The sequence below is a fragment of the Telopea speciosissima genome, chromosome 2 (genome assembly GCF_018873765.1).
Source record: "Telopea speciosissima isolate NSW1024214 ecotype Mountain lineage chromosome 2, Tspe_v1, whole genome shotgun sequence".
NCBI lineage: Eukaryota > Viridiplantae > Streptophyta > Magnoliopsida > Proteales > Proteaceae > Telopea > Telopea speciosissima.
Genome location: NC_057917.1, coordinates 61,699,570 through 61,716,505, shown reverse-complemented (window position 1 = coordinate 61,716,505; position 16,936 = coordinate 61,699,570). Strand labels below are relative to the sequence as shown.

The 16,936-nt window shown below is 40.0% G+C and overlaps 2 protein-coding genes across 2 annotated transcripts; one reads left to right on the top strand and one right to left on the bottom strand.

Moving 5' to 3' along the window:
- The first annotated feature begins 2,946 nt into the window (after positions 1 to 2,946).
- LOC122652118 (golgin subfamily A member 6-like protein 22) lies at positions 2,947 to 6,810 on the top strand. The gene is made up of 2 exons (XM_043845790.1): positions 2,947 to 3,097; positions 4,312 to 6,810. The coding sequence occupies exons 1-2, from the start codon at positions 3,035 to 3,037 to the stop codon at positions 6,613 to 6,615; spliced, it is 2,367 nt and encodes a 788-aa protein (XP_043701725.1). The 5' UTR covers positions 2,947 to 3,034; the 3' UTR covers positions 6,616 to 6,810.
- A 1,931-nt stretch (positions 6,811 to 8,741) lies between these two features.
- On the bottom strand, positions 8,742 to 16,589 carry LOC122652119 (E3 ubiquitin-protein ligase KEG-like). Its single transcript, XM_043845791.1, has 5 exons — positions 16,417 to 16,589; positions 15,297 to 15,670; positions 15,074 to 15,165; positions 14,470 to 14,943; positions 8,742 to 9,944 (listed from the first exon to the last, which is right to left on the bottom strand). Exons 2-5 carry the CDS (start codon positions 15,660 to 15,662, stop codon positions 8,999 to 9,001), a joined length of 1,878 nt encoding a protein of 625 aa, XP_043701726.1. The 5' UTR covers positions 15,663 to 15,670; positions 16,417 to 16,589; the 3' UTR covers positions 8,742 to 8,998.
- Positions 16,590 to 16,936: the final 347 nt, after the last annotated feature.

Genomic DNA, 16,936 nt, shown 5'->3' with positions numbered 1-16,936 from the left:
ATGCCGTCATCACGCCGCGGAGGGGACAAGAGCCGAGAGATAACGGTCGTCACCGTCCCTAAAATTAGGGGTGTAAATGAATAGTGGAAATCCGTTTCTGTATCCGTGTCCGTATCCGTTTAGCACTATTCGAATTTATCTGAAAGCTAAATGGATGTGGATACGGATAGATTATAGCTATCCAAAAGTTATATTTACATGTAAACGGATAAAATATCCGATCTGTATCCGTGTCCATATCCGATTAGCACTTTCCGAATCTGTCCGAAAGCTAATCGAATGCGGATGCGGATATAGCACTATCCGAGCCGAATCCGATCCGTTTACATCCCTACCTAAAACCATACCCTAAAACCATGTTCTCCAAAGGAAATATGACCGATTGGTAGAGAAAAAGAACATTTCCTGGTCGCGTGCAGCTTGTGCCCAGACACAACCCCCATAAATGACCACCTACTCCCCTACCAAATGAAAAATACCCCAAGTCAATCCCCTACATGCACTCTCATTGGGCCCTCGCGCTGGTGCAAGGGCCACACAGTCAACTACTCTTGGCCCATAAAATTTTTTCTAAACTTTGCCAAAAGATTACAAGGTTTTTTTTGAAACAAATCATTTTTCATCGTTCAAGTTTGCTTTTATTAATTTTATCAAAAAATAAAAAGTTTGCTTTTATTAAAGGAAGGAAGATTTTTGACAACATTATAATTAAAATTAGAGTAGGAGCATTTGAATATTTTGAAAATGCTCAGTGGAATGGTGATGAGGCAAATTTAAGCATCGGGTATATATGGAATGGTTAGGATTGTCTATTTATCATATGGGAAGTGGTTTTCTGTCCGGGAGTGTGGCCTACGTCAACACTCCCATGTGTCTATCTCTCTCCTCAAAACAAGGGGGCATAGGTGTTTTTTTATATGGGGAGGAGAGAGATAGACTCATGGGAATACGTGTTAGCGTAGGCCATATTCCCGGACAGTTTTTTTTTTTTCCCTTATCATATTTGGAATTAAAATTAAACTATGGGAAAAAGAACGCTAACCGGTTGCATGGTTCTTGTGTCTAGACACAAACCAATGCCTTTGTGTGCGAAAAGACTGTTCAACACCCAATGAAACCGAAGACCAATGCTTTTGTGCGCATTTTCATTGGCTACTACGCTGGTGCAGGGGCTACATGATCAGTTAGCATTCGCATCTTCCGTTGTATTTTTCAACTGTTCATGTATGGGGTTGCAAGTGAAAACCGTTTACCCACCTTACCCGCTGACCTGCATTTGAAGGGTAAAGCTAAGGATTTTATATTGTTTAAATAAAAGGCTAAAGGTAAGAGATTTTATACCATGAGAAGTTTTCCTTCACCACACGGTCAAAGGATCATCACCCCTCATCAACGGCCATAATTTTTTTCCCCCTATTTATGAATGGTCGAACATATCCCTTATTGTGCGCGATCCCTTATGGACATCGTTCGAAGGCATCAGTCAATAGATACCCTATTGACCATGGCTGAAGTAAAACTCCATCCTTATACAATACATTGAAAATTGTAATATTTTTCATTTAGCCCAACCTGCTTATTTTGAGGCCCAACTCAAGCCCAATCCAATCCACCTTAGGCCCATCCTAAATCCTAATCTACCCAAGGCTCATAGCTATATGTTGTAAAACTAAACAGAACACAAAAATAACCTATAGGTAAGGGCATTTTTCAACCCTTATTTCTGTTTATTTTTTTAATTAGGTTTTATGGAGAAAAAATTGTAATATTATGTATATATTGGTAAATAGTGTTAGAATATTAGGTGATAAGGATAATTTACTGAAAAAAAGAGAGGATAAGGATAAAAGGTTCATGTCACCAAGAGGATAAAGGCAAGGCCAACATCAGACGCTACCATATCCTTTTGCGGCCTTTATTCATATATTGACATGTCCCCCTTCTCCGTGGTCCTGACTCCTTAGTGGTCCTGAATTTTTCTCACTTTGGGCTTGGGCTAGGAATAACATAAATGGACCGCAAGCTAGCCTTTCTTGGGCTAGCTTGTAAATGGGCCAATTTTATTTGAGTTAGTAGATATGTACAAGGTAAATGCTTTACTCTATTGTTTTGGATCAGTCCGGGCTCATTCATATGAGCCACTAAGCCCACCACCGACCAACAATATTTCATGTAGGGGTGTAAATGAATAGTCGAAATCCGTTTCCGTATCCGTGTCCGTATCCATTTAGCACTATCCGAATCCGTCCGAAAGCTAAACGAATGCGGATACGGATAGGCTATAGTTATCCGAAAAGCTATATTTACATGTAAACGGATAAAATATCCGATCTGTATCCGTGTTCGTATTTGTTTAGCACTATCTAAATCCGTCCGATAGCTAATCTGATGCAGATGTGGATATAGCACTATCCGAGCCGAATCTGATCAGTTTACAGCCCTAAATTCTCATGTCATCGTTATCTAAATCAGACTGATCGCAAAGGAATCAATCTTTTTGGGTCCAAAGTTGCCTAACTTTCACGAGAGAACCACCAAGCATGGCCCAGCTTAAAAAAAGTTTAAATATATATCAAGTACCCCGCACTTGTTGCTCTACCAATGTCACCTAAGTCAAATTTCTAACTTATGACTTACAATGAGTGGGGGCCACCACTATAGTACAAATGGCCTTTGGCTTTAATTGTGATTGTGACCATCGAAATAGGATCACGATCGTTTTGATCATTAGTAAAGATATAAAGTTGGGCCCCACTTAGGAAGGTGATATCTACCACGCGGCGGAAGGTAGTATTGCCATCGCGATTCGTTAATCGTTGACTCGTGACTCGGGAACTCCCAATGTTTTTCCCTCCAATCCTTTTCTCGACCTTCAAGTCTGGTCTCTCTCTCTCTCTCTTGCCCTTTCTCTCTGTAACTGAGAATAGAAATTGAAAGATTGATGGGTTGTGTCTCTGAGCTCAATCGGATTATGGTTATCTTGGCGGATTTTTGATGAACTTTGAGGTGTAGGAATGTGCTCGAGAGTTCAACCATGGCGTTTTCGGCTGCTTTTCAAGCCCATTTTCCTATCAGCTATTCATTTCGCCGCTCCACGGTACTCCTTCTGTAATCTTTCTTTAGAATCTGCCACTGGTAGTTTCCTTCGTCTAATACATCATTTTCTTTATTTGGAATCTGTTCTTTGTCATTCTGCAAGTCTTTTATTCATTTCTTGCCTCTAATTAGTGTTTCGTTTCTTCAAAAAAAATGAAAGAAAGATGTGACTTCCTGGGGCAGGGAGAATTTTTATAGAACCAGTTGTGGAGGGATGTTTTTATTTCTTTCCTTGGTTTGATGAATCAAGATTCTTGGAATTATTAAAATTTTTGGCTTGTTGTTCAAGTCGATTTGGGTGGGAGGATTGGCGGCCGATTTAGGTTATAGGTTTTCCTGTTGAGAGGGCAAGTGCTTATTATTTTCTTATTTTGGACATTCCTTACAGTAGTCATATACTTGAGATTCAGTTGCGGTGTGCTTTTTTTGTTTTTCATATTTTGGACCTCCCTTTTCAGGCTTTGGACAGTCAGTTAGGGAAACTTCAGCCATTAAACTCCATTACAATAGATGTGGGGTTAGAAGCTTAATGTTTAGAAGAGAAGATGATTCTTATGTAATTATTTTTGGGATAGGGTTTCTAGTTGGCATTAAATTCAAGTTTTTTGCCTGTGCTCTAGGGATGTGATAGTCACCACGTTATAGCTTCCATATATACTTTGTTTTTCACAAGTTTATGTCTGAAGTTTGTTACCCAATAAAAGGTTTTGGCAATGATGATGGTGATTCTAAAAAAAAGGGCATAGCACACTGCGGGGTCTGGGGAGGGTCATAATGTATGCAGCCTTACCCCTACTTTCATAGAGAGGCTTATTTCCGACTCGAACACGTGACCACTTGGTCACAATGGAGCAACCTTACCGTTGCACCAAGGCCCAATGATGGCGATTCTAATTTTGGAAATTTTCCATGTCTTGAATGGGAAATTTCTTTCATAGCAGTGATTGAAGTTAGTCTAAGAACTGGTTCCAGAAAATCTGATCTTTGACTTCAGTACTTTTCTCTGCTTCATGCCATAATGAACCTGCTCTGTCCTCTACCTTTTGTTAGTTGCTTTTGCACATTTCTTGAGGAAGTTGATTTTTGAGCAGATTAGAACCTCTGCTTTTTGTTTGTTTTCATAATCATCTGATAATCTGCACTATTTCTATCATCTAACACATTTTTACTGAATTTCTAATCAATGAATGTTTAAACCCTATATGCTTTCTGCAGTTATGCTCTCTGAGGCTCACCAGAAAGGGGCATTCCCTGCAGATGATTAGATCACTCTTGGATAAAAGGAAGTCAAGCCACAATGGAGCAACAACGAACATTGGTAGTGCTGACAATGGAGCAACAACGAACATTGGTAGTGCTGACATTGGAGCAACAGAACCTGCAAGGGTCCTTTTGGAGAGACTGTTTGCACAGACACAGAAGCTGGAAGAACAGATGATTAGCGATTCTAATCTTCCTAAGGACTTCCGATTGGGATTTAACCTTGAAACCCTGGAATCTGACCTTCAAGCGGCCTTGGCGGCCTTGAGAAAAAAAGAAGATGACCTTCAAGATGCAGAGAAGACTGTGCTGATGGAGCATGCCAAATTAAACCAGGCAAAGCAGGAGTTGGAACGACGTGAGGTAGAAATCGCCATTACGCATTCTAATCAGGAAAAGCTGAAGAAAGATCTGAAGCAAGCTAATCAGGAACTAATTTCTCAAGCAAGGCAGATTGAAGATCTAAAACTTCTACTCAAAGAAAAGGACCAGGAGATTGTCAGTGCAAAATCTGCACTGATGCTGAAAGAAGAAGAGATGGATAAAATAAGAAACGAATTGGTCAAGAAAAGTGAAGAGGCTGCAAGGATCAATTCTGACCTTGAGTCCAGAGATCAGCTCCTGAATGAAGCTAAGGGAATCATTCAGAAACAACAGGACGAGGTTCAACATCTCCAAGAGTCTGTCAAAGAGAAGGAGGAAGAGTTAGAAGTGTCAATGACGCTGAGGAAAGTTGAGGAAGAGAAACTAAAGCTAGCCGAAGCCAACTTAGAGAATCGGACTATGGAGTGGTTATCAGCACAGGAAGAACTGAAGAAACTGGCAGAGGAAGCATCCAAACATGTCGGAGAAACAAATGAAACTTTAGATGATTTCAAAAGAGTAGAGAAGGTTCTTGCTGATGTGAGGTCCGAATTAGTTTCTTCTCAGAAGTCTTTGGCTTATTCTAGAAAGAAAATGGAAGATCAAGAACAAGAACTTGAGAAGCAACTGGCAGAACTTGAAGAACAAAAGCTTATTGTGATGTCTTATGTGAAGAATTTACAGGATGCCCAAGTGGAAGTAGAGAGTGAAAGGGCAAAGCTTAGAGTTGCAGAGGCAAGAAACAAGGAACTTGAACGGGACTTATCCATTGAGGAGGAGTTAATTGAGCAGCTACAGGAGAAGTTGAATAAAGAGAGATCTTTTGTGGAACAGGCAACCCAAGAGGTATCCTTGCTGAAGGAGAAGCTAGATCAAAAAACTTCTGAATTTGAAGCAGCACAGAATCTTCTTGAGAGTAAAGAATCCACACTGGTAGAGGCCAAACTCCAAATCCAGCATCTGAAATCTGAGCAGGCTTCCCTTTGCCTTATCTTGGAAGAGAAGGATATAGATCTCTTTAATGCACAGAAGAAGTTGCTGGAAGCCACCCAAGAAGTTGCTGATCTTAAGATGCTCATAAGCAGCAGAGATCAGCAACTTATCCAAGCAACTAACATGTTACAAGAAAAAGAAGAGCAAGCCCAGACAATGCAACTTGAGCTGAATGATACAACGGAAAAGTTGTCAGAAGCTACTGCTGTGGTGGAACGGATTGTAGAACTCACAAACAAGCTAGTTATTTCAGTGAAGGATGAAGAAGATTCTGATTCAGGGTTGCTAAGTGAGGAAGGTCTATCATACGGAATGAACCACATCCTCTTGCCCCCACACCGAGTTCCAGAGAATCCCATTGTTGATTCCAGGAAGCAAACAAAACAGCTGGAACTTGAGCTTGATCTGACCAGGGAAGATTTGAGAATGAAGGAGATGGAACTTCTAGCTGCACAGAGGTCTCTGGCTGTAAAAGATGAGGAGCTCAAAGTGACTGTTAACAGGCTGGATGAAAGAGAGAAGGAACTGAAGAGGATGCAGAAAGAGACTGAAGATGCTGATGGCCTAAGGAAACTATATTCACTTGCACAGGAGAGAATTGGAGATAAGAGTGTAGGAGAGTTGGCAATTGAGAAACTCCAACTTGAGGCTGCTCAACTGGAAGTTGAAGCTGCGACTAGTGCACTCCAAAAAATCGCTGACATGAGCATGGAGTTTTTGAAGACGGCTAGCTTGAGCTCTAGTATTGACACTAATACTGTTATATTGCCACCATCAGGTTCTGACCCCAGTTTGAGTAGAGAGCTTTTGAACAATGAGTGTTTCGGAGAGGTTTTAAGAGAAGTTGCTCAACTTTCAGCTTTATCGGAGAAACTTGTAAAGGAGGCTGGGCAGGGTAGCTAGGTAATGAAGAAAGCAAGCTGTACTGTTCTTTAGTGTAAATAGATGACTGTTATACAAGCCATACCGTAGGGGTACTGTAGAAGTGATTCTTTTGTTTTCTACCAAATCAACAATTTCGGCATAAAACATTCAAAGATGTAACCCACGTCTTCATTGTTGTAACATGAGTGAAATCTTGAGCTACCTGTTTTCTTTAAATCTGTCTTGGAAAGTTTGATAAAAACCAATTTATTATTTGCATGACATCCACTTTTGAAAGCACCCGTAAGCCATTCTGGTTACTGGTATAAATCTGTTGAGAACAAATCCATGGCTACTCCAAGCCAAAGTTGAACATGTTTCTTTTTTTTATGAAAACCAAACCTGAACATGCAATTCCTGGGATCTCACTTAAACCGTAGTGTCCTGGATCTGTACATAGGTGGATCACACTGTAACAGTGGAAACTGACCGTGTCGTTGTCCCCTCCAATTCGAAGCAGAAATGATCACCTTACCCCCTGTCCGAAAACATTGCCCAAGATGGAGTCCACTCCCCCCTATTAGAGGAATTGGAGGTGCTTGGAGGTGATAATTATTCGAAACTGACTACGCCAAGGTCTTGTGCAATGTTTTCCTTTTTGGCCCAAGGAACCATTTAATAAAGGTAAAAAGATCCGGTATGGGGATATTTTACCACACTGACCATATGGGTCACCGTGGGAAAGCATGTTCAGCCTTTCTATCATATGATTCCCCTACTTACATTTTCTCTCTCTTTCTTAATCATGTGGGTCATGTTGACGAAACTGTTTCCAATACAGGTGTGAGTAACCTTCTTCCTTCGTTAAATATTTTTGAGATGTGGAGACAAGTTTTCTTATTTTTGACTTTTTTCCGTTGGCCCCTGCTTCAGTTGCAGAGTCGACCATCCTTGTAGCTCACGATCCACAGTGCTGTGTCACTGCCTCTCGCTGACAGAGTAGGGAATTAAGGGACGAATGACAATTTGGGGGTGCCATTGGCAAAGAGGGCAATAGGGTTTTGGATGTGGGGATGAGGGTGGTTTGGCAAAGAGGGGCAGTATTATGTCACTGGGAGTGCTGATTAACACCGAGGATGAAGGGAAGTTTCAGAGAAGAGCTCTCTGCAAATCATCATCGTCCATGGAAAAGTCACCTGAGTTCTCAGATGTTCTCTGCAAGTCGATAAGATGATATCCTGCTTGCATGGGAGATTCTTTGCCAAACTCCCACAAAGAACATTATCCCCATATTTTTTTGGAAAAAAGTAAGGCACACCACCGGCGTACCATAAGCTAACGCCCACTATCTCTATTTTTTCTCTTCCCCCTTTTGAAATGAACCCCAACCCCTTATGATACCTATCTCACCCCCCATTGGTGTCACCCAATAGTTTTTTTGCACACAAGTAGTGTGCCTACCCCTCACCTTATCTTTCTATTCTTATTTTGCATCTAAAATTAAGACACCCACTCCAACCCCAACTTGCACTTTTAATTGTGGTGTCAGGTCACGCAAACTGGGCAGAACTAAAACATCGTATTAAATGGACCCTTTCTTTATAACATGAGTGGAACTCTCTGAGTTGCTTGTTATCCGGAAAATTATCCCATCCAATTCTCTGACCGATCCATTTCCTGCAATTCCTCTAATAGGGGGGGGGGGGTTATTAGGAGCAGCACATCTTAGTGTGCCATGTGAAATGGTCTAGATAGGCTATGACCCATGTGTGAGATTTCAATGTCAAATTTAATCCTATGCCTTTCTAGAATTCCTCTAATAGGGGGGGGGGGGGGTTATTAGGAGCAGCACATCTTAGTGTGCCATGTGAAATGGTCTAGATAGGCTATGACCCATGTGTGAGATTTCAATGTCAAATTTAATCCTATGCCTTTCCAGTATATCCTCTTAGTTGTCTACCATTAATATACTTTTTCAATAGTCTTAGATCAGGTGACCCAGTCTCCAATTCTGGAAAATCCAAGGGGTCGTTCCCCTAGTACAGTCAGAATCAAGCAAACAGAGGAATTGTCAAAAACTCACTCCAAAGGATAGTAAGTACCACCTTTGGATGCTTACAAATTACACTTCACTTCCACAAGTCTTCAAATAGCTTCCATAAATATTAGATAAAGGCCAAATAAGCATATATACAGCTAGCAAATATATATAATGACATCAATGACCATTATGGACAGAACCCATATTCATACCCTAGAGGTAGGTATCTTTCTAATAGTTCTGATTTTCACCACATTTACAAAGAAGTTGAGTAAATTGGTCTACCACATTTACAAAGAAGATGAAGTAAATATTTACTGTACCAGTTCTATAATAGTCTTGGAGAATTCGGACACGCCTGAAAAAGTGAAGCTTGAGTAACTACCTGACAGTAGTTGTCGGAGCCCCTTCCCTGAAAAGCATGTTTGCCACTGGAGGAGGAAGCCATGCTGGGTTGCCACCACTCTGGCCATCCTGATGTTGACCTTCCCCACCTTGAATTGAACTAACCCGTCCTTTCTTCTCCCTTGATCTCCTCACATTTTTGCCTACAAAGAAGCCTAGTTTCATGGCAGTAAACAGACCTAATGAAATTACAAGTGGCCGAACAGTCCAGTGAAAATCTTCAAGGTGTTGGTATTTCTTTGCTACCCCAGGACATGTAGTGAAAGACACCATTTCAACTTCAGCTGGGTCTGCCAAGAAGCTGTTGCATGCATCTCCAAACACAAATCTTCCAGGGAACCCAACTACAAGGCACCCATTTGGTAGGACCTGCAAGATCCTTCCTGTAGCCCATGCACCTCCCCTTTTACGGGGCCATTCAAAACGAGGGCTAAACACATTTGCTTTCAGCCTCACAAATTGGCCCACACGATAGGGTTCTGCTTTCTGGAGGTCTGAAGCACTCCCCTTCCATAGAGTCTCTAGTCCTATAAAACCAACACCTACAGTGCCATCACGCTGGATTGAATGGAGAATACCAACAGCCGAGTGTTTCTTGTCATCTTCCTTCACCCTAACCCAGTCCCCTGCTGCCAAGCCAGATGTAACCCGCTCCAGTGTTGATGTATGAACTCTTAAAGGATTATGAATACTGTGGACCCTCACCAGAACAAACTCATTTCTGTCAGTATCCTCCAAACCAACTACCATTCCCTCCGGGATAAACACGTTTTCAGGTTTTCTGGAACGCACTGTGTCACCCACTTGGAGATGATCCTTCAAGAGGAACCACTCAGTGTAACCACTGCCACTCGATTTCTCTTGCAGTGTCCAGTTCCCCAGGCCTGTCCAACCATCATCACCATAAACTGCATTCTGAGAGCTGCAAGTTCAGATGCAAATCATCACATGAAAAGTACACGTAACAGTGTGCAAAAATTTTGGACCAAAGAAAACAAATGTACTTGGAACACATCGGAGCTACACCAAAAAAAAAAAAATATTCCAATTTTTTTTTTTACCCGAGCATGATTCCTGGAAACAAATCCATGCAAAGGGGATAGGAGAAGATATGAAACCCTACAACAGTAGAATCTCAGTGCCTTCACATACTACTCCATCCTCAACACACTTCATAACATCACAATGAAATCATGTGCCCAGAATTCATGCAATTGAATCCAAGGTTTTTCCCCCTAAAACTTACTCAAGCCCATATTGCACACATCTGAATACCAACTGTATGCATATTCAGCTCCTTCTGTTTACTCCACTAGTCTACTACTGAGTACCAAGATTTAATTTGACTTTTGTATGGACTGGAATATAGTAAATGCTAATCTTGATACTAGAAACAAACAGCTCATTTGAAATGTGAATTAGATATCAGCTACTTACGTCAGCTAAAATAAAGCACAAAAATGCAAAGCGAGTTGTGAACTTCGTAAGCTACTCATAAAACAGAAAGTCGATGATTACAAAATATTATGACACATGTTAATAAAACTAAAGAGAAACACCTAATTTCAATGGTCAAGTTGATGGAAAGCACCGTAGTTCTAAAACTCATGGACCATTATCCCCATGCATTTAACAGACCTGAATGTACACCAACATCAGGTAATAAATGGTACTTAATTTTCTCTCTTATTTCTGTGCTAGTCACTTTCATAAAACGATGGACATCTTACCATGTCTCTAGTCGGGACCCTGTGTGTTATACCCTGTACCCAGAACAGTATTAATTTATTGATATTTATGGTTGACAGGTCACAGATGTTGACCTTAGGGTTAGATTTGACCCTAGTGATAGTACACACTCAGGTGATGGAATTGTCAGTTGTACAGTTTGGGCTGAAGCAGCGGCTTCATGTGGATTTGAGGGTTCCTTCTAGTTAGAATTGAAAGGATCCCAAAACACGAAAAACTAAAGTAATTGAGTTACCTTTCTAATGGAAAGAGAATCAGGCTAATCAGAATCCAATTGAGGAAGATAGGGCAGTTTGAATAAACCAGGGTCAGAGGGCCAGATCCTGAAAACAGGATCCGGTTGACCAGATCATATGGCAGTCGACCGAATGACCACTAGGCAGACTCACAGTGAGTAACCGGCATCAGCCGGTTAGTCTGCTGGTCGACCGGATGACGTTCTATCGTCCGGTTCGTACAGCAGTCAAGTCGGTGAGCAACCGGTTGACCGGTTGTTCGTGGCGGTCGACCAATTGGTCAAAAATGAAGAAGAAGAAGACTTGGAACTTAGAGATTTGATTCTCGATCAATGGATCGAGTGTTTGAATCAAAAGAGATCGGAGAGAGAGTTTAGAAGAGGGTTTTTGAGTTAAAAATGTAAACCCTAATTCCCCTTTTGATTCATTAGTGTTTTGATGGAATTTGATTGGTTGGGAAGTTCCCTAGTAGTAATAATGATGTGTTAAAATGGTTTAGAGTGGAGGGGATTGAAATTCTACGGTGTTCTTGGGGAAAAGTGGCAGAAATGTCATTCCCGAGTAGGTTTTCCCAGGAACCAGTTGAGTTTAGGGGGCAAAAAGGGGCTATTTTAATGGCTTATTAAGTAGGATTGGTAGGGGATCTTACCTACAATTCTAAGAGCAATTAAAGTTGGGTCAAATGAGCATGATTTTTCATGTAGGGACTACGGATACAGTTTGATCGACAGATGTCCATTTAAGTACAGTAAAGATATATGTACGCAGTAGAGACACACAAGAGAGGGGAATTCTATTGTATCATGTATTATGTTTTAAGTGAAATGCATGTTTTATCAGTATTTATATGGTATGCCAGTGCCTCTGAGATCACTTATGTTTTATAATGAAATGAAATGATGTTTTATTAAATGGTTATAAATAGTGAGCCATGATATGACAAAATGAAAGGTAAAGAACATACAATAACTAAAACTGAAGTAAGTTTTCATCAATGTTCACTTCAACAAAAGGGATGGGAAGGATAATGGGGTCCCACAATGTCCGCCCACTACTATGGGGGATAACAGCATGTTTATGGCATGATTTATCAAGTACAACATGTTTTGATTTAATTGCATGATATGAACTGCATTCTTTCTCACTGAGCTAGTTGAGCTCACCCTAGTATTCGTGAATGTTTACAGAGCATGTACAAACAGAGAGCCATTGTGCACAGTGCACCAGACAAGCCAGGGGGAAAGGCGTAAGACCTCCTGAGTAGATGATCAGAGAGATTAGAGACATTTTGAATCTGATGTCAGAGTTTTAGTAATGAATGTAAAGGTTTGGAAGAAGTTACGTTTGATGTAATTGACAAGATACTTACAGAGATGTATTAGAAAGTATAATGGGTTATATGTGAATGTGTGATAGTTCTGATGTTATAGTTATGCCATGTGAATGGAAAGATTCAATTGTTCTAAGTTGACCATGTTGATGTTTGTTGATCTTGGACCTTCTGTTGTAGCAAGACTCTGATATAATATCAGTTTTTGCAATTAGAAAGTAACAGAAATGGGGGAAGGCCAACCGTTATCACACAGCAGCCCGTGAGGGACAGCAGCCCGTGAGGGCCAGCACCCATATCTTTTACCCGGATTTGGAGGTCCTACACTGTGCTTATAAGGAATTTAAAGAAGAGTTCTCATACCTTTAGATTTTCTAGCATAAATTTATCTGCCACTAATAAAATCAGATATATTTCAGTAGTTTTGTCTACCTTCCTAACCCTGCCAAGTGACTAAATGGGGAACATGCAACCATGGCTCAAATTTGGACATCATAAGAAAACGCTAATATGAAAAGACCTAAAAATCACCAACTTAGCTGTGGTGGAAAAAAATCCTAAGAGGCCATAATTGTAGTCTCAGAAACTACTGATATATTTCAGTAGTTTTGTCTACCTTCCAAACCCTGCCAAGTGACTAAATGGGGAACATGCAACCATGGCTCAAATTTGGACATCATAAGAAAACGCTAATATGAAAAGACCTAAAAATCACCAACTTAGCTGTGGTGGAAAAAATCCTAAGAGGCCATAGTTATAGTCTGAGAAATACGTTCAAGAAGCCAATCAAAATGTGCTTTCGGTTAAATAAATGATACTAACAACTTCACGTATTAAAACGGGGTACCCGTTGGAGGAAGTCATGCATACCCTTGAGCAAATGGTCACTGGTTGTCAAAACAGAATATATCAATCAGATACAATATCATAGGCGAGCTAAGGTCTGGTCGCCTGGGGAAGGGGGAGCAAGTGATAAAGGAGTAACAGTATGAAGTGCAACTAGAATGATGCACAAAGGGGTATCCTAGCATAAGGTGGACTGTATTTCAAATACAGGTGCCATTGCAAAATAGTTTCTCATGTGATCGGATCCACTTCTGAGTGGGTGCCACCCCCACTGGGTCAACTAGACCAAAAATTGTAAATAAATGATAACTCCAATCATTCCAAAAGTTTGAAAGGGAAAGTTCTATTACAACTTTAAAACCCCCAAAAAGTATCATATGAATCAGTGTAAAAAAGATCAAGCTAATTCTTGGTAGACAATCACTTGGATAAGATCTATATATCCAATTGTGGGTATTTTCTATAAAATAAGACATTTGGCAAGTTAGAGGCCCTAGAACCATTACCCAAAGGAAAAACCATAATGAACATATATAATACTAATAAGAAAGGTAGAGAGTAGTCCCTACCTATGGACTGGTTATTGCAACAATTTGTTACAAAAGAAAGAATGTAGAAGATGCAAGGCTTGGGTACATAGGAACCAAGCAAAGACAGCCAAAGGACAGACAACACATACAACAAGATACGATTGCAATTGGAACACAGTTCCATGACACCACTCTCAGCAGTAATCAATAGGTTTCTAAATGTAACATATGATCCATTGTGGAAGTCGTTACCATACATTACAAACAAGAACATGGTGCCAGTTGTCCTTTATTAAGATTAAGAATTTACAACGCCATCCTAAGCAGTAATCAATAGTCGTCGACAGGTAACACAAGACCATTTGAAGTAGTAAACACATATTACAAGCAAGAAAATGGTGCCATTATTTCTCATAAACATTTAGAATTTTATCTCAACAAGGTGTCAAGTTAGCATGCATTACAACAGGAGCAAGGATATGCAACTGGAAGGCAAGTATTTCAAGGCAAACAAAATTAATCAGAATATCAAAATTAGGTCAAAATCATCGTAAGTTCAGTCAAGATCCCAAATTACTTACTATGATAAACTCTCCCAAACTACTGATTATGAAAAATTCTCCCAAACTACTGATTATGATAAGCTCTCTTCTTTTCTCTTCTCCGACACTCCCCCCACCCCCACAACCAAAAAGAAGAATGAAAAAGTGTGAATAGAAATTTCCTTCTTCTATCGGGAGGAATGACATGACTTACCTTTTAAATGCATGTAAGATGTCTGCCATTAAAGGACGATTCCGGAAGTCATACTCAAAACAACCATTGATTACATTCACAACTGCAGGAGGCAAGCCATTTGGAATCTGCGGCTTCTCTTGCTTGCTCACAACTAAGTTGTAAATTTCCTCAACCGATCTCCCACACCAGGGTTGAGCTCCAGTCAACATCTCCACAATACTGCACCCGAATCCCCATGAATCAGTCTCAATGGATAATGGACCTCTTACTTCTGGTTGCCACTGTTCTGGAGCCATGTAGTTGGGGGTTCCATGTCTCAGAGCCATATCTGAACTGGGCAATGGAATCCCAAGCAGTAGATATGGAATCCCAAAATCACCCAGGATTGCTTGGTTGTTCTCGTTAAGAAGGAAGTTAAAAGGCTTAAGATTTAAAATCAGTATCCCTTTAGAATGCAGTTCTAGAATTCCCTGAGCCAAGTCAATCCCGTACCTGTGGACATTATCATAAACAAAGGACAGTTTGAGAAGCTCCATTTTTTACAACTTTACACGTGGTAAAGGATAGAAATGTTAGCATGTTTGTGTATTGCAAACACCCCCGAGTCCCAAACCCACATCACCTCAAAACATCAGGCAATGGCAGCTTGCTTCCTTTAAGACGAGCCATTTTATCTCCCACTGTTCCCTCGTAGAACTTCATAACAATGCATATCTGTCAAGACAAAAAAAACAAAGCTGATATGGCAATAAAGCTTCATCTACAAGATAGAGAAAAGGACAGTCTGCACAATTCTATTAGCAAGCTACAAAGCTGCCCAAATACCATAGATGCAAAAGAATTACTTTTCCACTTATCACTGAGATACCATGCAGCCAACAGACACCCTGTAATCCTTGGCACCTGGAGAATAAGTGTTCAAACTTATCAAAGAAGGCCTGCATGTGATCCTCATTGATCGGATGTAACATCTTGACAGCCACTTCATGAAATCTTTCATAACCATTATTTGAATGATGGTGAGTAGCCAACCAAACATCACCAAATGGCCCCCGCCCAATCCTGTGTTTAAGTTTTAAAGCAGCAGGATCAATCCATGGGCTAATCTGATTCAATGTTGCTACAACAGTTCTGAGGTGATCAGGATCACCTTCAAAAAGCTCAAACTCAAAAGAATCTGCAGATTGAGTGGCACCAATTTGTCCAGCCATTTTGCATGCTGAAATAACATAAGAAAAAGTTTAAAAAGATATAACCAAATATTCGCTCAGAAAGCTATTAGTGAATCATCAAGACAAACACCAAGAAAGACAAAGTGAAGTTAATCCTTTCTCCCTCAGTATACTTTGGATAAGACTGATGTCACAAAAATTTACCAATCAGCAAATAGTGAAATGCTCTGTGGAATTCCTGACATCAATAGTCAGGCAGTTCAAAATTATTGGTCTTTTTTATGGCAGTAGACAGCCAGTCTTTATTTCTTTTTGCTACGGTTACCTAGATTAAGGCACGCAATAAACTTAACCAGCATAATTAAATTTACCCAACAATTCTACACAAATTGAATTCCAACACCTACTGCAAGAAAGTGAGAAGAAAAGTCTTTCCAAAGGAGGTGGTGTGGGGCATTTGGGAGAGACATAAATTGGTCAGAAGATGAGGTGGCTTCAATAAAAATTCAGAAACTCGTATAACCTGGCCATATTCGTTAAGGACTGAAGAAGAAAAAGATAAATAAATCAGTTCACAACATTTTGGATTTTAAAAGACAAGGTAGTAGGTACTATGGTCCATCATTTGCCATTATATTATGCTATGCATACTTCATTTGGACATTCTGAATTCCTTCTTCCTTTGTCATATTTCATATTGTCACCCAGAACACTTCAATCATGAAACAGAGAGATAAGGCATCATTAACAGAGAGATAAAAGAGCTAGAGAGAAGTAAGTTTAACACACTCACCAATATACAGAGAGATGATAAGAAACTGAGATAAACAGAGAGTAGAAAAAAGCAGTAACCAGATTTCAACAATAATCAAGAGATGTCGACGAATTGGATATATTTTCTTTCAATTCAAAAAACTACTCAGAATATACTTTGGATTCATAACTCATAGAGATACCTGCAAGAACAAAAAAAAAAAAATCAGTTTAACAGCTTGTACATATATAGATGAAACCCTAAAATTCGTTGAAGACTAGAAGTTGGAAAATAAGGAAGAAGACGAAGTGTAATAAAGAATCCTTACTTCCTTTTTCATAAAAAATAGAATCTTTGGTATTTTAAGAACAAAAGAAGAAGATCTTCACTTATATAGCGGTGACTGAGAAGAGAAGAAGAGTAACTGTAAAAGACATTAAAAGCCACATTTAGTTACCGTTTTATACAATTATTGAGATAATTAAAAGGATAACGATTGGGTAGTTGCTACGTCTTCGCTCTTTGACTGTCAGATCGGAATCTCAATGGACATCTCACC